This window comes from Aspergillus bombycis (genome assembly GCF_001792695.1).
Source record: "Aspergillus bombycis strain NRRL26010 chromosome Unknown contig00004, whole genome shotgun sequence".
NCBI lineage: Eukaryota > Fungi > Ascomycota > Eurotiomycetes > Eurotiales > Aspergillaceae > Aspergillus > Aspergillus bombycis.
This window is the reverse complement of record NW_019170006.1, coordinates 442,430-464,761: the sequence shown is the minus strand read 5'-3', so window position 1 is coordinate 464,761 and position 22,332 is coordinate 442,430. Positions and strand designations below refer to the sequence as shown.

Below are 22,332 nucleotides of genomic sequence, written 5' to 3'. Positions count from 1 at the left end.
GTTCACAAAAGGGTGGTTTCTGGGGATTCTGCCCACATTACGATATATATCTCTTTCGCACATTTAATTTAGTTCTCTTTAACTCTCATACGACCTCACTGGCTACATCTTCGGTATTACACATACATATACCCGCTTCAATATGGCTGACAACCTTGGAGCTGTTGCGCAGCTTCTGGAAGCAAGCTTGGACCCAAGGCAAAATAAGCAAGGTAAGCCCAGAATATTCTCATGCTGTTAAATTTCTCATGAATACCCAATGACTGATCTTATTAGCCGAACTTGCTCTGCGCCAGGAAGAACAAAAGCCCGGCTATTCCTTGCAGCTCCTTCAAATCACGGCGTCCGGTTCCTATCCCTACAATACCCGTCTTGCCAGTGCACTTTGCTTCAAAAATTTTATCAAGCGAAACTACACAGACGAAGATGGAAACTATAAGCTCCAACTGGATGAGGTGACGACCATAAAGCAGGAACTGATCAGCCTGATGATCTCGGTTCCTGCGGGCATACAGACTCAGTTGGGAGAAGCTGTGAGTGTCATCGCCGATAGTGACTTCTGGGAGCGATGGGATACTCTAGTGGATGTAAGCTTTCATTGTACAAAAGCAGCGTATGTTTGCCTTCCTCTATTGACACCTGCAGGATCTCGTCTCAAGACTCCAACCGAAAAACCCTGCAGTCAACAACGGTGTCCTACAAGTTGCCCATTCTATCTTCAAGCGATGGAGGCCCTTGTTCCGATCCGATGATCTTTATAGAGAGATCAATCATGTTCTAGATAAATTCGGGAACCCTTTCTTGGCTCTCTTTGAGGTATGACTATTAAAATCGCACTCCTGTTCGATTGAGCGGGGCTATGACATATATCAACGGTGGTTACTAATACGTATCCTCCTATACAGGGCCTCGACTTATATCTCGAAGAAAACAAGACCAATAAGGACAACCTTGTCCAGGGATTCACGCAATTCAACTTGATGATCAAACTTCTGTATGATCTTTCTTGCCACGACCTTCCTCCGATGTTCGAAGAGCAAATTTCAGGGATAGCTACTCTTCTGCTCAAGTACCTCACGTACGACAACCAGCTGCTTCATACCGATGATGACACCGAGGCTGGTCAACTAGAATTTGTGCGGGCTGGAATCTTTGAAGTCCTCACACTCTGGGTACAAAAGTATATGGATGAGTTCAAGCCTCACGTCGAACAGTTTGTTGGTAGTTCTTGGAGCTTCTTGGCTACAATCGGCCAAGAAACAAAGTACGACATCTTGGTCAGCAGGGCACTGCAGTTCCTGACTTCAATTGCGGGTATGCCTGAACAGGCCGCCTTTTTCCAAGATGAGAACACTTTGAGCCAAGTTATTGAAAAGGTTATTCTGCCTAACGTGAGTCTGCGTGAGTCAGATGAGGAGTTATTTGAGGATGAACCCATTGAGTTTATCAGACGAGACCTTGAAGGATCAGATAGCGAGACAAGACGACGTGCTGCCACCGATTTCCTGAGGAAGTTGGCTGAGAAATTCGAAAGCTCCGTAACAAAGGTTGTTCTGCATTACACCGAAGGCCACCTTGCTCAATACACCAGCGATCCGGCTTCCAACTGGAAGGCTAAGGATACCGCAACTTACCTCTTCTCTGCCATTGCAGCAAAGGGTGTTGCTACCACTAGCCACGGAGTGACTGCAACTAATTCGTTGGTCAGCATCACTGATTACCTCCAGAAACATCTTGCTGCAGATCTAGTGGCTGGGGATGATGTGAATCCCATTCTCAAAGTTGATGCAATCAAATACTTGTATACTTTCAGGAGCATCATCACTAAAGAGCAATGGCAAGAAGTGCTTCCTTTAGTGGTCAATCACCTGGGCTCTTCGAACTACGTGGTCTACAGTTATGCAGCAATTGCCGTTGAAAGAGCACTCTACCTTACAGATAACCAGGGCCAGCCAATCATTGCGCCCAACACAATTACGCCTCTGGCCAAGGATTTATTAGAGCACATCTTTGCGTTGATTCAGAAGGATCCGGCCCCCGAGAAAGTGCAGGAGAACGAGTTCTTGATGAAATGTGCTATGCGGGTACTCATTGTTATCAAGGAGGATGTAGTGCCCCATACAGACTCTGTTCTGCAAAATTTGATCAACATCACCGAGGTCATCAGCAGGAACCCGAGCAACCCAAGATTCTACTACTTCCACTTTGAAGCTCTGGGTGCCTTTATCAGGTACGTCGGCCCCGAAAACTCTAGCACTATGCATCTGCTAACAATCATAGATTTGCTGCCCCGGCGAATCCTGATAAGCTTGAGCAAGCTTTATATCCTCCCTTCGCTGGAGTACTCAAGGTGATGTGCAAGGTAAGGATGACTATAACTCGGTGATCACCTGGTTCTTGAGTACTGAGATATGTTTAGAATTCATGCCATACATCTTCCAGCTCTTTGCGGCACTTCTCGAAGCCAACCCTTCGGGATCACTGCCAAATTACTACCAGAATTTGGTTGCCCCTATCTTGATGCCTGTCATGTGGGAGTCGAAAGGCAATATCCCTGCACTCGTGCGACTCCTCTCGTCCGTCATTGCCCGCGGTTCTCAATATATCTTGGAGAATCAACAGCTTTCGAATGTCTTGGGTATCTTCCAGAAACTGCTTTCCACTAAGGCGAACGAAAGTTATGGCTTTGACTTATTAGAGTCTGTTGTCGCCAATTTCCCTCCGTAAGTCAACTGCCATAAGGGTTCGACTTCTTTCAGGTTCATTAACATTACTACAGAAACGCGCTGGAGCAGTACTTTATCTCAATTATGCAAGTCATTCTTACTCGCCTCCAGAATTCGAAGACAGAAACTCTCACAGGCAGATTTGTCCGTTTCTACCATTTCATTTCTGCCCACGATGAGAAGGGCTACAGCGCCGATTTCTTCATTCAGGTCACAGATAAAGTGCAGTCTGAGTACGTGAACCCCAAGAAAGTTGGTTTTCAACGCTTTCACCATACTGACTTTATCAAGCCTGTTCACTCCGATCTATCTGAACATAATTCTCCCTGATACGCAGAAGCTTGCTCGTCCGCTGGATCGCAAAACTGCAGTGCTGTCATTCACCAAGACGCTCGCTAATTCCGATGCGTTTGCGAGCCGGTACAAGAAGGGGTGGGGCTTTACATGTGAGGCCTTGCTTAAGCTTCTTGAGCTTCCTCCCCTCCCAGCGAGCAAAGACGACATCATCGCTGAACATGATGTTGAAGATATGGCATTCGGTGTAGGGTTCACTGCTCTGAACACCGTACGACCACAGACCAAGGACCCGTGGCCGGAGACCGGAGCCGACCTTAAGGCTTGGGTTGGCCAATATCTGAAGGAAGCCGACAAGAAGTATAATGGACGGATCTCTGGGTTTGCACAGGAGCGTCTAAGCAACGAAGCTAAGACAGTCCTCGGCAGCTACATCGGCTGAGGAAGTGCAGCAAGTCCCAAGCAGTCACTGAGAAATTATTGTTACCCTGCCCTAAGGTAGTCGATACCGGCGCTATAACGGCCCAGGAAAACTAGCCTTGATACCTCGAAGCAAAAGAGAAAAAGTTAATAAAAAGAGAAAAAAGACCGAATATGCCTTTACGAAATGTTATTAGATGAGACAAAAATGCCCCTCGCCCTTCTACACGCGAGATTATTCTTTACAATACCGTCCTGTTGACTGTGAACATCGATTTTCACCTCGTAGACCAACGATGAGTAGAAAGGTCTGACAGGGAAAGAATATCTATGAGTCTGTAGGCCGTGCCGTCATGATCTTGATAAATCATTTGTCCTGCGCCTGGGTTGCGGGGTTTTTCTTTGACGACACATCTCCGACCAGCTCCTGATGGCCTTCTTCACCATCACGATCCTCCTGCTCTTGCACTTCTTCCTGACCCTTCTCCAGTTCGCGATACTTTCTCCGGCTCTTCTTCACCTTACTAGCCTTCTTCTTCCGAGCACGATCAGCTTTGATCGCCGCACGGCTCTGGTCTCCTTTCTCTAACTGCTCCACTTTATCGGCGAGAAGTTGTCGCGCGATCTTCTCATTCTGGGAACGGGAGCGAGTGGCTTGTGATTTCACCACGAGACCAGTAGGCTTGTGGATGAGTTGAACGGCAGAATTGGTTTTATTCTACCGATTGCGATTAGCCAACGCCGATTTGGATGAGAAATCGAGTCAGTGCGTACAATCTTTTGACCTCCAGGGCCAGTGCCCTTGAGATATGATATGGTCAGATCGGCATCGTGGATTTTTAACCGGGGCGGTAATGGCTTATCGGTAAGGTGGACGGTGGTTGTGAAGGATCTAAGAGGGGCGATTGGTGTGGTATATGGGACGAGATTACGCGGGATGAGGGTTCGTAGTAGTCGCATGGTTCATGATGGCTACTGTTTTGGCATCCTGCGAGAGGTTCCAGTATTACCATGTTACAATACATACACTTCGAGATTTCCACAGTACTACTAGTACTAACTAGTAGTAACCACAGCGCATCCGCATAAGAACTAGTCCCATTATGATTTAGTGTGATATCAGCTGATGCAGGATACGAGTACGAGTGTGAAGGGTGCCTCAGGCCGCTAGCGAATATCATACCACGGTGGGATATTGATCGGGATGCTATTTACTCACCTTGGGAACTTTTCTCATAACATTGCTTACTGTAGTACTACCATAGGTGACTGGTCCCTACTTCCCCTACAGTCATCATAGCTGATGAACTTGCTGATGAATTATCCCGAATGATGTGCAGGATCATCAAGCTGAACCCTCTATCACTACCTAAAAAATGTGCCAAGCGTAGGGTGACGTACGCCTCGGGTGGGTTTCAAAAGGTTTTCAATCTGACAATCAGATATTCTTTTTTTTTTTAACACAATGGTCTCTGTGTTGACAATTGAACAAGGTTCACACAGCTCAGAGACAATGAAAGAGCAATTAAACTCGTGACTTATTAGGGGAATTATTCAGCATCCTTTCCTTTGATAAATACTTTCCCACTACTTCTTTCTTTCTTTCTTTCTTTCTTTCTTTCTTTCTTTCTTTCTTTCATTTAAAAGTTTTTTTTTTCTCTTTGTTTGCCTTCATTCCATGTGGTGGAGGACGGTCTAGACAGAGAAGTCGATTCAATGGGTGCTCTGGACCCTGAAGTGGAGCCCAATTACAGATGCCACCAATGCATGGATTGTGGCTCGGTCGGTGGATTTCCCCCCCAACATGAAACAGCCTTCGGAACCGGAAGAGAAAGTTTGTTGGTCAAGGACTGAAAGCTATTCTTAGTCAAAAGGAACCTTCATAATTTCATATTCATTCCAGTTGCAGTGAACAAAAAATAAAATAAAATGCATCTTGACATGCAATTAAACATCCTTTTTGTTATCTCCCCCGCATTGACAACCTTTTTATTTGCTATTCATCCATTTTAGCTTCTGTAGACTGGCAAGGTACTTTTTTGTCGATCAAACCTACATCTGTTCGTTTTTCTTTTTCTTTCCCCCCTTCCTTTTCTTCAATCTTACCTTTTTCAACTTTGCTGTCCCTTCCCGGAACGTTCATAAGGATAATTATAGTTATGCATGCCCGGTAACCATCATCTTCTCAAACAATTGCTTCTCACCGGCAACAACAAAATACCACGTGGTTACTTCCTCAATTCAATCTGATCCTCACTTCCCGTCCCCCTGGCATTTTCTTTTGTTGAAAAGGAGTCCGTACTTTCAGGGGCAAATTCGACCAAGAAGCGCCCTCTGCTACTCGGCCCATAAACTCCAACTTTTCTGAAGTGGCATCTTTTTTCCCCGCTCAATCCCTCCGTCGCAAATAACGAACACTGCATTGCGATCATGACACTCTTTCTCTGGATCCCAGCCTCTTTCGCCCGTTGGATTCGGTTGAAAATATATCAGTATGAGGTGACTTTTGCTGTATATATGCTCACCCCAACCGAAAAGTTCATTTTTAGTATGCTCACTCTGGAGAAAAAGGCCATTGGAAAACGAAGGAATCGCGTTAACAGACTAAAACAGACTCCCTCCTCCTTACCCTGATCTCAATGATCATCACCGCTATTTACGTCTACCTCCCCGATCATATCAGATCCATCTACGGCCACCTCTATTATTATTGGGCTGGCGAACGTCCCTTCATATCCTCCGCCTTGCCATCAATCAGCTCGGTATTCCGCGAGACGGGTACTCAGACGCTAGAGGTCATGTATGAGACAGCAAAAAATAATGCTGCTGCTGCTGCGACCGATACGATCCGCGAATTATAAGTTTCTTGGCTACTGGCAATGGCGGGCGGCCCTATCCTTTTTCCCTTCTCCTGTCTGGGCCGTGGCGGATTGTGGCTATCCGGTTTCTGTATTACTCAAGCGTGATCCCATCGGCACCTTCTCTTGTGTGATGCCCTTATCAACATACCTTGGAATAATTTCTACCTTCCACCTCTTACGCATTTCTGGTCCTTGAGCATGGATTGATGTCTCGGTTTGGCAGCACTGCCTGCAATCTCTAGACGCATCTTTTCCATGTTGGCGTTGTGACGTTGTTCATACGGAGTTTGGGCGATATGTTCCTGAGCAGGCCGGCGCATCTTAGGAGTTCTTGTGTGCATTCTTCGCTCTTTCTGCTATTTGGCCTTCAGGGCTCCGAACATTCATAGCAGTGAAGCCTTGATTATTACTGTTACGATGAAATACCCTTAGCAGCGAAGTCAGCTTTATTCTTTCCCCCAAGATACCATCGCTGTGGAAATAATAACTCTATGCCCCAAGTCGCCCATGTTACAATAGTTTTATAAGCGCCTGTTTACTTGGTACTATTTGATACCAGGACTGTAACCATTATCTTTAACCACCAAACAATACTAGGACATGGTCCTGTAGACCAGTGGAGTAAATTGATGTCGTAACGAAAGAATATACAGACGAAATAAAACTCGTAACCAAAACTAGATGCCCATTTAAGAACCGAATTCAACTCCCAACATGCCCAGAGAAGAGTGTTAAACAAGAACAACATAAAAGTAGTACACGTGCAACTGCCACATGATAACTCCACCAACCTTTTGTCGGGCTCCCATGCCACTAGCCCCCGCGGAATGGCAGCGCTTCCTTTCGTATAGAAGCAGCCCCCGCCCCCATTAACCTCGACCAACGCAGTCCCAGGACTTTACGGTAAGCCCGAGTCCATCATCTTCAGAATTTTCACTCCGCATTCTGTGCCTGACTCTCAGCCTGGGCCTGGGCCTCCCGTTGGCGCCTCTCTCGCCTAACAGCATCCACCATGCGCATTCGCGCAAGTTCCTTGTCAATTTCTTCCTTCTCGAGAGGAATCTTATGCGACTGCTCGGTAGTAGGCCAGAAGCCGGGGACACTGAAGCGGTCGTCGAGGTTTGTTCCGAAATAATACATCCATCCAATCGGGAAAAGAACGTACATGCCGAACTGAAACGGTCAGAGTCAAGCTCCAGAGATAGCGGACAACTGAATTGATCAAGAAAATACCTTGAAAACCTCGAGGTTTCCACCTCGTAATCTTTGGAGAATGTTGGACATAGTGAGGTGTGGTGTTTAAATGCAGCGGGGGGGTGAGAGGCGAAAAAGTGCTGAGCAAAACCCGTGATTTTACCCTCGGATTCTCGTTGCTTGCGTTTCCCTTTCTTCTAGCAGGGTTTCAAGCTTTATGGCGCTACCAAGAAAACTGCGCAATTGTTTTGTTTAAAGATTAACCAGGGACCAACGAATGACCGAACATACGATATGCATTACAGAGCCTCCGGCTTGCCGATGATCAACTATGCAAACGAGACAAACTCTCCACGTGCCGTTCACCTGACACGGGTCACGTGATTAACTAATAAGCCGCGGTGCATGGCTTCGGCGCCTCGGTCTCCCCGCAATTATGAGCGCCGGTAAGAGTATAGCCGGCAGGGGGATCGACTACGGGGTATCGCTGGTCGAATACCTCCGTGCCGAGTGGAATTCCCCCTCATAATCACTGTTTATCTGACATATATGAGATATATAATTAGAAGCCGATCAAGAAGTCAGCTCCACTCGACCATCAACTGAGCTATCGAACATTCTCTTGACGCAAACTACTATATCTAGTTCTAATCCGCTTTCTACTATTACTTCCCCATACAATCTTTTAGTCAGCCATAAACACAATGTCAAACGAAGACCTCGTCAAAGTCACTTACCAAGACCGAATTGCAATCATCACATTCAACCGGCCGGAGAAGCTCAATGCCCTCAACCAAGACCTATATTACCTACTCGGGGAACGTCTCCGGGAGATCGACAAGCGCGAGGACATCTTCATCACCATTCTAACCGGCAAAGGTCGATTTTTCTCAGCGTAAGCACCATGTCCTCCTACATAACGCAGGCCAGGACACAATTGATCTAACATAATTTAGCGGAGCAGATGTTACCTCGACCCGGCCATCTGGCGACCTGAGCAGCAATGTCCGCCGCGAGCTCACGCGATCCTTCGTCGTCAACAACCTCGACATCACGAATACCGTGGCCCACCACTCCAAAATCCTGGTAGCTGCTCTCAACGGCCCTGCAGTCGGTCTTTCCGCCGCACTGATCGCCATGGCCGACTTTATCTACGCCGCGCCGCATACCTTCCTGCTCACCCCGTTCTCCTCCCTTGGTCTTGTCGCTGAGGGCGGCTCTTCGCGCGCTCTTGTTGAGCGTCTTGGCATCTCCAAGGCTAATGAGGCGCTCATCATGAGTAAGAAGATTACCTGCGAGGAGCTTGTGGCGACTGGGTTCGTGAACAAGGTTATCTCTGCGCCGTCGGGCAGGAAGGACGATTCGGATGGTTTCCTGGAGAAGGTCCTCGAGGAAGTTGAGGATCGTCTTGGTACTCACCTGAGCCAATCTAGTCTCCTGGGGATTAAGGAGTTGATCCGCAGGCCAGAGCGGGAGATTCTGGACCGTCAGAATTACCTTGAAGTGTTTGCTGGGTTGCAGAGGTTCCTGAAAGGCATCCCTCAGGAGGAGTTCAGGCGGTTGGCTTCGGGAGAGAAGAAACATAAGCTGTAGTGGACTCGATGTTTATGGCTGATTCGAGACGTTCGTCGTATCCTGTAAGTATGACTCAGGGTTAAATTAGATATACCTTTCCAGATTAAGAACATGGCATGCGTTACCTATTGAATGGTATGTTTGATTACAGTGGAAATAGCTTTACTTGGTTACCATTAAGCAAAACTCTTTTTCTTTGTTCTATTGAATAATCATATGTCCGTTCGAAAAAACACAGCCCTCCTTTGCTTTTTTCCTTATCCGTTAGTTCATAAACGCCGTCTAATCCCCGATTACTCCGTTACAATAAAGCTGAGAAGCCTGTCATTGTCCACCATCACTATCCGTATCCGACTCTTGTGCCTGCTTGGCTAGAATATCCTGCCATTTGCCTAAGAACTCACTCATACCACCTGGTCCGGAAATTGAGGCATCGACCACCTCCTTGGGCAGTTTGTGTGCCGAGTACTGTGGTGTGGTAAACGCATAGGCTTCCGGGTCATCACGCTTCACGAGACGGAACTCGGGGAAGAAAGGGGAGTCCTCGTCTACCTCATCAGCGGCGTCATCCTCCGTATCGGACGATTCATATCCTTCAGCGGTTCCCACCACATCAGTGACAGTGTTCCCATTAAGCGATAGTCGGACGAACTGCTCTTCGGCGCCATCCTCTTCTTGGATTCCGATTGGGTCTTTCATGTTCAAGATCTCAAGCCAGCTGAACAACAATGGATCAGTCCTCACAGCCCATGGATTGATGTCGATGAGCCAAACACGCTGGTGCGGAGGAGGAATGTACACATCGAAAACAAAGCTAGGATCAGGGAATGTATCTTTAAGTTTCTCATCGAAGAATGCTTGAATTCGGGATCTGAGGGTTTCGCGCAAAGGGAAGAGGAAGTCAAAGTGGTTTTGGTCCCGCTGACAAATACAGAGAAGTACGCGATCGCGCACGAAGCACCGAAACTCAAGGGACGGGTTGAAGTTGACGTATTTGCGAAGCACGAGATGGTATGGAACGTCCGGAGTGGTCGTCGAATCCGGCGTTTCTGGGACACAATCATCGAAGGGAAGCTCCAGATCATGGCTGATAAAGTCACTGCTTTTCAAGAGCAGGTAGATGTCGTTTGGTGTGCGGCATTGCATATCGTTTGTCGCGGCCATCCAGGTTGCATCCTTGGGGGCGCTCCAATTCAACTTCGGGGTTATGATACCTCCAAGATCGGAGATTGTCGTCTTGATCTGGGTGTGGATTTCTTCCCATTCGGTCGATGGGTTTGGTTGTTCGTCGGCCTCGTCATCGGAATACGTGTCTAGGTTGTCGTCGTCTGTGGGTGTGACATTTTCGGGTGGCAATACGATACCGTCCGCGCGGAGATAGGAGACGAAAGGCAGTGTCAATGGGATAAGACGCGATTTGGGTGTGAGCGCACGGTAGCTGGGAGAATCCTATGAGTACGGTGTGTAATGGATGAGTGAAAAAACATACCGAGGTTGCCAGTCATGATAAGAACAGTGCAAGATGTGAGAGTAAGTGACTGGAGGAAAGGGGAGCCGTTGAGGCAGGTCTGTTGAGGCCTCCGCTGAAGGCGGCACTTCAGTGTCAGAGTGAGGCATTATACTATCTGCAGCTGTTGCGATCTTCAATATGTCAAAAGTGTGTCTAGAAGTGGGGGGCAGAAAATGATAGGGAAGTCATTCCGCGGGGTTTTATTTCACAGGATGAGTCAAATAACTTGCCTCTTGCAGTATGGTCAATACCTAGATGACAATACGTTTACAGCTCCACGCAGTGAATTTCTAGAATAATCGATCACAGGGTCCATGCTTTTACATACCGCCTTTGGTCAGGTACCAGACCTTAGGACAAGACCTCCTTTAGGTAGGCGGTGTATACTTGGAGTGGCTGTTCCAGAGATACATTGCATGTCTTCGTATGCTCCTGCCACGTGCTGCCTCAGGCACACGCCATAAGCGTCATTACTGCCTGTGTAACAACACGAAGTTGCAGCATTCCGCTCCGTTGGCCACTCTCGCCTTCCACCTGTTTCCTATTTCATAATGGCGTCAGATGGTCCAGATCCACAGAGCTTGAATTCATGGCAGGATGCATTCCAGTATCCAATTCCCACTGTGCGCCGTGTGGAACAGGAGCTCCGCCGGGACATCGCCAGCAATAAGGAGAAGCTCCGAGCTCTTGTTGGGTATGACAGCAAATGCCAATCAGATCATATTCGAAAGCTAATTCTGGGCGCGTATCCAGGACGAGATATCGAGAGCTTGTTGGAACGGCCGAAACGATCGTATCGATGAACCGCGAGATGCAGGAGGTGGATACGACCCTGGCGGATATCGGACGAAGATGCAACCCACGATTAATGGAGAAGAAAGTTACACATTTCAGTCAAATCAAGGGAGATGTTCACGACAAAGGTATAGATTACCGCGTACTTGGTCCCCCCCCCCACCCCCAACACATGCTCGGGAACTGATCAGGTTTTAGGCGCAACCAAACGAGCCGTTGGAGCCCAGCTTGCTTTGCTTCACCGCTGTGAGACAGCTATATCTCGTCTATTGAGGAGGCGTGATTCTCTTCTCCTAGGAGCCAAGCTTGTGGTTGTTTCTCGACTCCTGCATAAAGCACTGTCTCAGCAAAAGACCGTGCCGCCATTTCTTGAAAGCTTACGGAATCAAATAGCCTCACTGAGGCAAACCCTTTTGAGAAGAGTCAACAAGTGCTTAGCCTCAGATTCATCAACAGCGGATGATATTATTGAGGTCCTAGCTTCTTACTGCCTAGCTACGAGCTCTTCCTCCGAGGATGCTATTCGTCACTTTCATAGGGTACGAGAGGAGGTCATTGAGAGCCAGCTAGGGCTTGACGACCCATCAGGAGGAAATATTCTGAAGGCTTTGGGACTATACGTTAGTACACTTCAAATATCCAAGATCTTACTTTCCCGTCGTCTATCAGATGTTCTTGGCAAATTGAAAGCACGGCCTATTCTGACTGATCCGGAAATTCACAATCTTGACGACCTTAATCTCGATGTCTTGGGGCGCTGGGTGCCACCTGATATGAGTAACTTCACACCTTGGATCAAACTGAGCGAGCTGTCCAAATCTGAAGTTGAGAAAACACTGAAAAAATGGTCGAGGCAAGCCTTCGAGAAATTTGTCCAAGGATGTCAGAAGAACTTGACAAGCTGGCTAGACTTCACAAAGTTACTCGCGCTTCGAGAAAAGGCCTTGGAATTCTGGCTGCGCTCCTGGACCTCAACAATCACACATTCATCCCTTCAGGTGTTAGAAGGGGTTCGAGGGATCTTTAATAACCGTCTGATGGATATCTTATCTGATCAGGCTAGGTCGTTGGCGAAATTTGGCCAGGATGTCACATCTAAGATCTCAGCTTGGGACAATACAGACCACGTAACCTCTCAGTCACTTTGGGATCATGAACTGATGGTCTCTGATTACTCAAATGGCGCCGACGCCTTCAAATCAGCCATCGCTGATAGACTCCTTGGCCGTGATGAAGAGGTTTCTAATATGCTAAGGGGATATCAATCTTGGCTCATGTCTATTGAAAAGTCCAAAGATTCCATTGATGAACTACGGCAGATCCGGTGGAAAGACATCATCGAGGAGGGCGAGGATGAAGACTTTGACCTAGATACCACAGCGGCATTAAATGAAGACGACCCTCGACTGCTACAGGACGCGCTTCAGTCTGCTGTTAGGGAAGCCTTTGATGATCTTCAATCTTCATTCGGCGATGCCTTCCAAGCCTTTGGAGACACGAATCATAGTGAAAAGGCTGCATTTATTCTTAGACTCATCAGACTTGTTCGGCGAGGCTTCCCCTGCCAACTTATCACCGACGAATTTACTTTCTCGAGAGATATTGTGCCTCAGTTGCAGGAAATGCTTGCCACTGAGGTGGTTACGCAGACATCTTCTTCAAATTTGCGAGCCAAACCGGGTTCTCGGGTTCCAGGTCGAAGCCTTTGGGAAGGCGATCCTGAGCTTCCAATCCAACCATCTCCCTCTACTTTCAAGCTTCTACGTCGACTTGTAGGATCCATGGATCGTTGCGGCCCGGGGCTTTGGGATGTCACAACCGTTCAAGTTCTCAAGCGAACCTTACAAAGGGAGCTCTCAAACACTATCCCCTCGACTATCGAACCTCTGAATTCTTGTGAAACTGGTAAAAGCAAAGAAAATACCGATTTGGATGGCGGGAAAACCCCCAGTGAACAGGACGGCCAAAACAGCGATGCAGACGAGCGGGCAAAGGATGAAGACGTGAACGAGTCACAAAACGCCCACGATCTGAAACTTCAACTCTATTTTGATACTGCCTACCTGAACAATGCGTTGGCAGTGAAGGGTTCCGGACAGAATCTACTAATGGACGTTCTAGAAAAGCTTCGCGGCGATCTTGGATCTGCGGATAACATTGCCAGAACCATGGAACATAATGCTGCTGAGTATTGGAAGCGTACCCAGCTGTTGTTCGGGCTTTTAGCAATTGGTGGGGGGCAATAACCTGCTGTAGTTCTATTCTAGGGTAAAGCGAGGCAGATAACACCAAGAGAAGTCCATTTGTATATAGCATTGAACAATGAATATGGGGAAGAGGAGTTGGACTCTGCTAGTCTGTGATGCAGTAAGCGGCAGATACCTTAATGAGAATAAGATGCGGCTGTAATCCGCTAATCCCAGGCAGGTTTAGTGGTTTCCGCGGGGGATTCTCACCGCTCACGTCACGTTTCCGGGTACTGCATCAGTTGGCCGCGGGAAAACGGAATGATTCATCCGCCACACCTGCTCCATGTTTCCAACGCCGTCTTTCCCTGGACAAACTCCATAATCATTCTCTTCGCCATGGCTACCCCGAGGCTACCCTTCCTCTACCCGCACTTGATGCGCGCCGTGCGTTCATGCGAACCCGCTACCCATCGCTCCGTACGGATCCCGTCCAAGAACGGCCACGCTCCTTTTCATACAACTCGGCGGCAGGCTCAAGAAACATACCATCGACGATACGGGCCTGCTGCAGAGGCAAACCTGCCACCTCCATCACGACCTAAAGATGAATTGAATCATCCACAAGTACCACAGCAAGCGCCGAAAGATACCAACACTCCGCCGAACACCGCCCCTCCCGAAAAACTGCCCCCCAAGGATACCAAGAGTAACATCCCGGAAGTATCTTCCCAAGAGAAGGACCAAGAGACCTCGGAGTCTAGCGACAAGAAGCAATCGGATGAGCCCACTCCACACGAGGAATCTGCAAGCGAAAGCCACGACGTCGAGCCGCTCTCCGCCTCTCCAACCGAGAATGCTGAGGAAGAGCGACATGAAGAGCAACACGAGCCTCCAGATAGACCAGACCCCCTCGATGATGTGCTTCATATGCCTTCTCCCTCATCCTATCTGATGCCATCCGGTGCGGCGATTCCCAATGGTAAACCACATTTGGCCCCGCCCCCCTATATCCATCATTTCGATACCTACTCCCTAGTCCGTGACCTCTCCACAGGTGGTTTTACGGAAGACCAGTCTGTCACAATCATGAAAGCAGTTCGGAATATCTTGCATAACAACCTCGATATGGCGAGGCAGAACTTAACTTCTAAGTCTGATGTTGAGAACGAATCATATCTATTCAAGGCGGCTTGCTCGGAGCTCCAGTCATCCTTGCAGACCGCTCGGAACTCCGAAATGCAGCGACAGCGTGCGTCGCGGACGCAGCTTCAACACGAGACCGATATTCTCTCCCAGCGAACGAATCAAGAGCTTGCCGGTTTAAAAGATGATATTAAGGCGATGTTCAACGACCATAAGATGACGACACGGGAGCAACAACGGAGCATAGATACCTCGGTTCAGGAGCTTAACTATAAGATCACGGTCTCTCTAAACAGTGACGGTAAAAGTGAGATTGAGGGTCTCCGTTGGATTCTGACGAGAAGGGCCGCATTCGCTATTGCCGCAAGCGCTTGTATGTCCCTTCATGTTCTCGTCAAATGATCTAAATACTGACCAGGTACAGTCATGATCATTTCGTTCCTTAAATTCTATTCGTCACGCAAGGCACAGGATGCCGCTGAGAAGAAGAAAAAGGCATCGACTAAAAAAGCTACAGAGAAACAGGCAGCGAAGGAACCCATTATTGGTTCTGTCGTGCCAGTTCCAGAGGTACATCTCACCGAATCTCTGGGCTGAGGACGCCGGTTTTATGACCTCATTGGTAATTTTTACTTTTCCTTTGTAACTGCATGTAAAATATACTGTTATGCTGTTCACTACTTCGACGCACTGGACTCACCCCTTTGCTACATTTACCTTCGATACCCCAGGGTCACGCTTCCAGATGGAATATAGATATATAGACTTTCATTGAATTACATTCCTTCATGGCAGATAACCTGCCCCACTCTACATGTCCTTATGTCCAAGACTCTTCAAATTTAAAACTGACCATTGCCAAGTTGCTTAATACGTCTGCACCAAGGAGAGGGGAGGGAAAAAATCGTATATGGAATTCGTTTATAATATTATTGTTTTAACATAAACACATCAAGATAGTGATTCGTTAGGAGTTCAACATATAAGAAATATGAAGATAGTTTGGGGGTTGAAGGCAAAGAATGCCCAAAGAGATATATAGCACGGAGCCTCCAGAGCTCTAAAAATCAAATCTCAAAGCAATAGTAGGCTCATTTGCCTGGACTTGCACACTGTCTCTGGTACTCTTATTGGAACCAGAGTCAACATTCACACTTCGAAGGATGTCCTCGAGAAGTGCTTTCTGTTCTGGAGTCATCGTAGCCACAAGAGCCCGGAATACTGACTGATCTGTCTTGGCGAGTTCCAGTAGATGAACAGCCGTCTCTTTGTAAACAGCTTGTCCTTCTCTTTTCCCACGCGCAAGGAGGGCCGACATGACGATGGAAAGGGCAGTGGGTATATCGCTGGCGTTACTAACGTAGGAAACTAGTGTGCGGGCGATAACAGCTCTTGAATTCTCTGGATCGTTGGGGACGTCGCCATTGTCCATGGGGCAGCCTACTAAGAAGCTGATCAAGCGAGGGAACAAGTATCTCGCGATTACTTCTTCTGTGGGAGATCCTGTTGAAGACAGAAGGATTGATCGGAGGCAGCCTGCCGCAACGTTTGCGAGACCGACGTCCTGAAGGCAGTCCAGGAACTCACTGAGGATGCGGACAATAGTGGGGTCATTAGGCGGGAGGACATGGCCTCCTGTGGTTAATAGGATGGTAATTGCCAACAGCGTGTTCTTAGCGCAAGGCAAAGAGGATTCGGACTCGCGACGCTGGGCGATTGTGAGAGTGGCGAGGAAACGGGTGAGGCAGCCGCGCAATTGGCGCGCGACCACGTGAAGGTCGTCAGACTTTTCTGGTCCAACGTCGTTCGGATGGCTTATACTTTGAACAAAATGTTTGAAAATTGGAAGTGCCTGAGGAACGACTTCCGATTGGCATAGCCCAGTGGCAAGAATGGTGGTGAATATGTGTAAGATGCATGCGTTTAGGTCATTGCGAATGATGGACGGGAAAATGGACGCAACGTTCACAAGAGATGACAAGGCGAGACGGATGAGTGATAGAGCATCATCTGATCCTACGTTGAACCGCGCGAGAGGCACTGACTCACGAAGGTTCGGTAGTAGCCCGGCAAGTACAAGAATGATGCTTCTGGTCAGCTCGAAGAGCTGCTCAATATCATCGGACAGATGGTCGCTTCGCCCCTCGCTTCCCTTTGCAGAGGGATGATCCAGAGACAAGTTTCGCGCTATTTCAACGATGACATTCTGGATGGGTGTCCCTTCAGTCAACGCGAGACGGTCAAGAGAATCCATTGTCTCCGAAAAGATAGCGTCCTGATAGATGGCATTTCCAGATATTATTGGCCGGAGAATCCGCTTGAGAGCCTGCAGAATCTCTAGTCGCTGCGACGCCGTAGTAGACTGGTCAACAAGGGCTTCGAATGCCAAACCGAATAGAACGAAGAAGAACGCAACTGGTTCATCGCGGTAATTGATGTCGTTTCCTTTTTTCTTTGTCTCTTCGTTTATTACATCCACATCGTCCTGAGACTTGTCAACGGGTTCCTCATCTGGCTTCATTTTCCCGTCCAATGCGTCGAAGACAAAATCAATATCCTTCTCCACTAAGCCCGCGATGGCATCAACGAGGCTCAGCCAAGTGTCTTGATAGAACTATAGACAATGTCAGCTTCTGTGCAACAAGACAATTATAATTTAGGCGTGAGTGGCTGACCTTGAGAAGAGTCTCTCGATTCAAAGCAGCATATACCTCGTCCAAATCATTGCTCAGCGGCCCTGTTCCTAAACTACCAGAAATGTCCGGTTCGAACCGTAGGCGAGCATATTCCTGAAGGGAAGAAAGCCACAGCGGCGTAAGTTTGGCGAGATGAGACTGGACTACCTCATTGAGGTAATCTTGCTCGATACTTGCTATTTGAAGCCGAGCCCAAGCAGAATACAGCGCCATCTTTACCATGACCCTGGCGTTTGAGTTGAGGCCCTTCAAGTCTCCAATCTCAGTAGTGTCCGGATTTCCTGTACAATATTATTTAGTATAAATATTGGCAAACATAAATCCCACGACTCACTTGAGAAGTTCTCAAGACCCAGCACTAGTAACTTCAATATCCTGCCCATCCTGTCTACGTTTGTTACTATTCCTGTTGCAATAAAGGTAGCCGAGACATTGATGGCCCCTGATGCCAACTCTGGAGAAGAATCCGCTGCAAATGCTGGTGTAAGTGCAGAACCGATCTGCGCTTGATATTGCTCCAGAAGAGACGCTTCTGCGAAGTCTGGGTCTGGAGTCTTGCCAAACATCTGGAAAGGGTGTCAGTTGGATGACAAGCATCGAATGGCATACAGACTTACCCTAAGAACTTGATCGAGGATTTTGAGGCCCCATACTCGCAGTTCTATCACGTTGGCAGTAGAGGCCGAGAATGCCATCCTCACAATGTCTCCCACTCTCTGTTGCAGGGCCAGCTCAGCAGGGATTGTCTGATCAGGCAAGATCTCTTGCTCTACCGTTGCCAAAAGTTCGCTAAGACACCTGAGGACGAAGTTGCGGGTTTGCCATTTCAATAGCTCTTGTCCAGAGACAGCCCCATTTACATTGTCTGACTGCCCAGCCCCGGCGATGGCGGATGCAAAGCCAGCAACTTCATCGTCCGGTATATCATTGACAGCAGATTTGACAGCTGGAGTGGGAGGTGGCTCTTCCACTTTACCACGAGTCTTCGTCAGTGTGTTATGGAAGCGCTGTACCCACAGCTCAGTCTCCTCTAGAGCAGTCTGCTGCAACCAGTCTTGAATCATGCTCCTGAGGTTCGCATTATCTGGCGTATCGTCGAAGGCAAGCCAAATGTCTTCTTCTAGGGCCGGTGCAGCTTCCAGAACCGATACTGAGTCTCGCTTCATGAGGTTACTTAGTCCTCTGATAGCCACATCCCTCATTAATAGATTATCCGCAGCGAGTTCGGTCTGCAGTCGTTTTACATATCCTGAGAAATCCACGTAATTCGGAGCATAAAGTGACAAATGATCCAAGCATTTAGAGCTTTCAGAAACCAAAGCCGGGTTATCCTCCAACTGAAACTGCCGGAGAAGAGTGAGTATAAGGTTGCGCGTCTTGGCAATATCTTGGAGATCGGGACCCAAAACGTTGATTAAAGAATCCACGCAACGGCTTATGACTATTGGCGTAAGGTAAGACATTTCGATATTAGAGGTCGCAAGAGTAGCAGACTCCTCGTTGTGGGTATCTGCATAGTATACTTGAGCAAGCATGCCGAGTGAGCTTGAGACAAATGGCGAAAATGTCAAGCCCGCAGAGTTAGCCACTCTTTCCAGCCCTCCAAGCGCCCAGAAATGAACCACGGGGTGAGGGTCATTGCACAAGGACATGAGGACACCGACGATAGTTTTGAGGTGCAGACCAGCTGCCATGCCACCTACCTGAGAATGAATGCAACCCAAGGCAGCAGCACAACCAGCACGAGCATTGGGCTCTCTGTTGTCTACGATTGTGTCGACAAGCCAATTGATCTGCGAGGTAGTGAAGGTATTTCCAGAACTCTCACATAGTCTTCCGAGAGCTTCCACCCCAATGGTCCGAACAACTGGGTCAGCATCAGTTACAAATTTCTAAAGGAGTTAGTTCAGTGACTCGTCACATAGGTTTCGGAACATCCTACCTGCAACAGCTCTTGCAATATCTTGTCAGTCGTAGGGTTGAGTTTTCCACTCGTCGAATTAGAATCTTTGAGGGCAATTTTCAAGGCTTCGAGCAATGCCACGGCGATGTTAACTACCATGGCAGCTTTGCGACCGGGGTTGCGCTGCAAGCTCGAAGAAGAAAGGAAGGTTGCAATCTGCTCTACGCTACTTTCTTGTACTTTGGGAGCGTGCAATGGAATAGCAACGGAGAAAAGCTCAATAGCAGCATTGACAACGCCAGTAGAATGCGGATCGGCTAGCAGACAGCCGCCATGTCTTGATGCATATAGAAGGGCAGAGTCATGCTCACTCCCTTGACAAATCGGGAAAGTTAACTTGATGGGTCAGTTCTACCTGGACTAGCTCTAGGGAAACCCGGTATACTTACAGCATCGTCAATAGCCTGGTCTGCCGATTCCACTGCTGACCAAGCCGGCCCATTGTCATTCTCATGCTTTCCGGAGAGCGTCATACCAACGTACTCCCTCGCCAATCCAGTTAACCCAAAAGCAAAATTGTCATTCAGATCCCACAAACTCTCGAACTGCGCCGTAGAAGCCGCAATTGAGCTTTCAAGAGGACCGGACTGGGCAAACTCTGGCTCAGCAAAGGACGAGATTGCTAGACTTAAAAGACTGGTCTGAGAGATTACATCTCCATGGCTGAGAGGGTGAACATGGATCAGCTTGGAGAAGCACTGCAATACACGCCGCCGAACCATGGTCGCAATATCATGCAATTGCAGAGAAGGATGAAGACGCTGAGATATATCCGTCACGGACTTCTGACGGGGCAGGTCATCAAGAAAGCCAACAGTGTTCTGTAGCATAGTAGCGATTCTCCTCGCGCCGTCTGCTGTGATCAATTTGCTATTAAACTCTAGGAACGCTAACAACGACCCCAGTGCAGATTCCCTAACATGGGCAAGGAAGCTCATTTCTAAGGTCCCACGCTGAGCAAAGTTTTCTTTGCCTAGATGCTTAGGAAGCGCATTTTTCCACAGGAGCATCAGCTGTGAGAGATGTATTTTCACGAAGCTAGGCCCCAGAGGCATTAGGCCTCCAATCAAAATCCAAGCAACCTGAATTTGTGTACTCGCGGCACGCAGTTCGGAGTTGCTGCTCGTCTTGAGGAGATCTGTTGCTTGAGTGAATACCCGAGAATAAACTTCAACGGAGCCGTAGAGCGGCTGCAGTCTAGAGGTACCCAACATGGCAGACAACCCATTTGCGTAACCGACACAGCGTCGCGGCGCTTGGCGGGGTGTAGAAAGTTGCCCGACCTCCCTGTTCAAGCTATTTAGACAAATCGTAACGCACGACAGCAACTGATGAGGACAGGCAAGTACAAAGCCGCGCAGACAATGTGCGGCATGGACTTGCACGGTATAGCTAGGGTGAGCAAGAACCTGAAGGAGGGCTTCACGACAGGGTTCAGCTAGGGACACGAAGGCAGAGCCAAGGTGTGAAATTAAAGAGGATAGCGCACTAAGAGCACTGGTTAACGTGTACTTGCTAGGCTCACGACGTTCCTGGATGACTTGAGGGTAATCCTTAAGAATTTCGTTGATCAACCACTTCGCAGCATTGAGCTGGCTGTTTTCACTAAGCGAGTCACGGCCAACGGTGTCCTCTAAGATACTTTTGACAAATTTTCTCGTCATGAGAAGCCTGAATCGATTATATGTAACAGTTGGGTGGTTCAGGAGGTCAAAAAGAAGATGGTTTGCAATTTCACCATAGCGTTCTTCAACAAATTTGTTGCCCAAAATGCGCAGGACATGTTTATAACAGATTGCAATACCTGCACGTGAACGATTGGATGTTGTGCTGCGCAAATATTGGGTGGATAGTTGGCGAAGAAGATCGGGTAGTAGGAAGAACAGACGCGACTCAGGTTTCTTGGATACGGACGACTCAGAGACCTCCGCCTCTTCCTCATCCTCCCCAGGCCGTGGTGCTGGCTTTTTCGATTGTCTCTTTGCTTTCTTGGACTTGGGAATCGGAGCAATCTTGGCTTCTGTGGCATGTAGTTTTACTAGCGCTCGCGCCAGGCAAGCCGCGGCAGCATGTCTGACTGGAGCGGCTGGGCTGTCAATAACTTTCCAGGTGATTGTCTTGACATGATCGAAATCATTTGCATTATCAAAGAACGGCGTTGTGTTCACTAGATGCTCTAAGCATCGGCAAGCATGAACCTGGACGAATGTCGATTTATCTCCGGTAGTTGCATTGCGAGCCTGCTTCCAAATATCTCGCGCCGCCGCTTCATCCACTGGAATCCCCACACCAACAACCACCTTCCGCAATACTGCAAAAATGGACCCGCGTAGGCCAGTATTATTACTGGAGTTCTTCAACAGTTTAAGTAAGCTGGAAATGACAATGCCCGCTTGCGCAAACACACTTTCACCGGCGACCACGAATACCTCGCCCAAACAGTGAGCTGCAGCGAATTTAGTTCTGAGCTCTTCATGCTTCCCTGCATTCAGGAGCCCAAGCAAATCAGTAACTGTTTCGAAAAGGACCCCGCGATCGCCTTTGCTGAATATAGCTCCAAAACATCGTCCCAGGTTATTGCGCACAACTCGCGTGATCGTCGGTGAGGAAAGGGTGAGGATTTTGAACAACTCCTTTTTCAGAAATTTCTGCTGTGCCGAAACCTGCGGCTTTTCTAGTCCTGAAATATACTGTACTAGGTCTGATGTGAAGGTGAGGAGGTAAAGGTCCTGTTGTTCGGAGGGGAGGGCATGGAGCTTGGTGATATCCAACTCCGCTCGGGGGGGCACATTGTCGGAGGAAGTACGTGCAGCGGTTTCAGATGAAGACATTGAATTCGATAGTTCCGATCAGGGCGTCGCACATAAGGTTTCCCTGAGAGGAGTATAATGCGTATCTCAATTAGGGAGAAGGAAAATGATGGTATGTGCGACGGAATAAACGATAGTCTGGACTAAATACGGGAT

The 22,332-nt window shown here is 48.2% G+C and overlaps 8 protein-coding genes across 8 annotated transcripts; 4 read left to right on the top strand and 4 right to left on the bottom strand.

The window, feature by feature from the left end:
- Positions 1–142: 142 nt before the first annotated feature.
- Positions 143–3,462, top strand: ABOM_001193 (putative chromosome segregation protein Cse1; the record flags this gene model as incomplete). The annotated part of the gene is made up of 8 exons (XM_022528323.1): positions 143–212; positions 277–587; positions 646–816; positions 906–2,230; positions 2,281–2,362; positions 2,443–2,723; positions 2,780–2,959; positions 3,018–3,462. 8 exons carry the CDS (start codon positions 143–145, stop codon positions 3,460–3,462), a joined length of 2,865 nt encoding a protein of 954 aa, XP_022393992.1.
- A 345-nt stretch (positions 3,463–3,807) lies between these two features.
- On the bottom strand, positions 3,808–4,400 carry ABOM_001192 (peptide chain release factor family protein; the record flags this gene model as incomplete). Its single annotated transcript, XM_022528322.1, has 2 exons — positions 3,808–4,158; positions 4,215–4,400. 2 exons carry the CDS (start codon positions 4,398–4,400, stop codon positions 3,808–3,810), a joined length of 537 nt encoding a protein of 178 aa, XP_022393991.1.
- A 1,470-nt stretch (positions 4,401–5,870) lies between these two features.
- On the top strand, positions 5,871–6,301 carry ABOM_001191 (serine palmitoyltransferase small subunit family protein; the record flags this gene model as incomplete). The annotated part of the gene is made up of 2 exons (XM_022528321.1): positions 5,871–5,988; positions 6,054–6,301. 2 exons carry the CDS (start codon positions 5,871–5,873, stop codon positions 6,299–6,301), a joined length of 366 nt encoding a protein of 121 aa, XP_022393994.1.
- Positions 6,302–7,234: 933 nt separating this feature from the next.
- On the bottom strand, positions 7,235–7,585 carry ABOM_001190 (uncharacterized protein; the record flags this gene model as incomplete). Its single annotated transcript, XM_022528320.1, has 2 exons — positions 7,235–7,474; positions 7,535–7,585. The coding sequence occupies 2 exons, from the start codon at positions 7,583–7,585 to the stop codon at positions 7,235–7,237; spliced, it is 291 nt and encodes a 96-aa protein (XP_022393993.1).
- A 599-nt stretch (positions 7,586–8,184) lies between these two features.
- ABOM_001189 (dodecenoyl-CoA isomerase) lies at positions 8,185–9,088 on the top strand (the record flags this gene model as incomplete). The annotated part of the gene is made up of 2 exons (XM_022528319.1): positions 8,185–8,390; positions 8,452–9,088. Coding segments are annotated over 2 exons (843 nt in total), but the record flags the coding sequence as incomplete, so codon positions are not given.
- Positions 9,089–9,394: 306 nt separating this feature from the next.
- Positions 9,395–10,687, bottom strand: cdc123 (cell proliferation protein CDC123; the record flags this gene model as incomplete). The annotated part of the gene is made up of 2 exons (XM_022528318.1): positions 9,395–10,508; positions 10,560–10,687. The coding sequence occupies 2 exons, from the start codon at positions 10,685–10,687 to the stop codon at positions 9,395–9,397; spliced, it is 1,242 nt and encodes a 413-aa protein (XP_022393892.1).
- A 444-nt stretch (positions 10,688–11,131) lies between these two features.
- On the top strand, positions 11,132–15,304 carry ABOM_001187 (uncharacterized protein; the record flags this gene model as incomplete). Its single annotated transcript, XM_022528317.1, has 5 exons — positions 11,132–11,274; positions 11,334–11,503; positions 11,574–13,607; positions 13,803–15,080; positions 15,132–15,304. The coding sequence occupies 5 exons, from the start codon at positions 11,132–11,134 to the stop codon at positions 15,302–15,304; spliced, it is 3,798 nt and encodes a 1,265-aa protein (XP_022393886.1).
- Positions 15,305–15,767: 463 nt separating this feature from the next.
- ABOM_001186 (AP-1 complex accessory protein LAA1) lies at positions 15,768–22,197 on the bottom strand (the record flags this gene model as incomplete). The annotated part of the gene is made up of 6 exons (XM_022528316.1): positions 15,768–17,321; positions 17,383–17,684; positions 17,738–17,969; positions 18,021–19,295; positions 19,346–19,702; positions 19,756–22,197. The coding sequence occupies 6 exons, from the start codon at positions 22,195–22,197 to the stop codon at positions 15,768–15,770; spliced, it is 6,162 nt and encodes a 2,053-aa protein (XP_022393887.1).
- Positions 22,198–22,332: the final 135 nt, after the last annotated feature.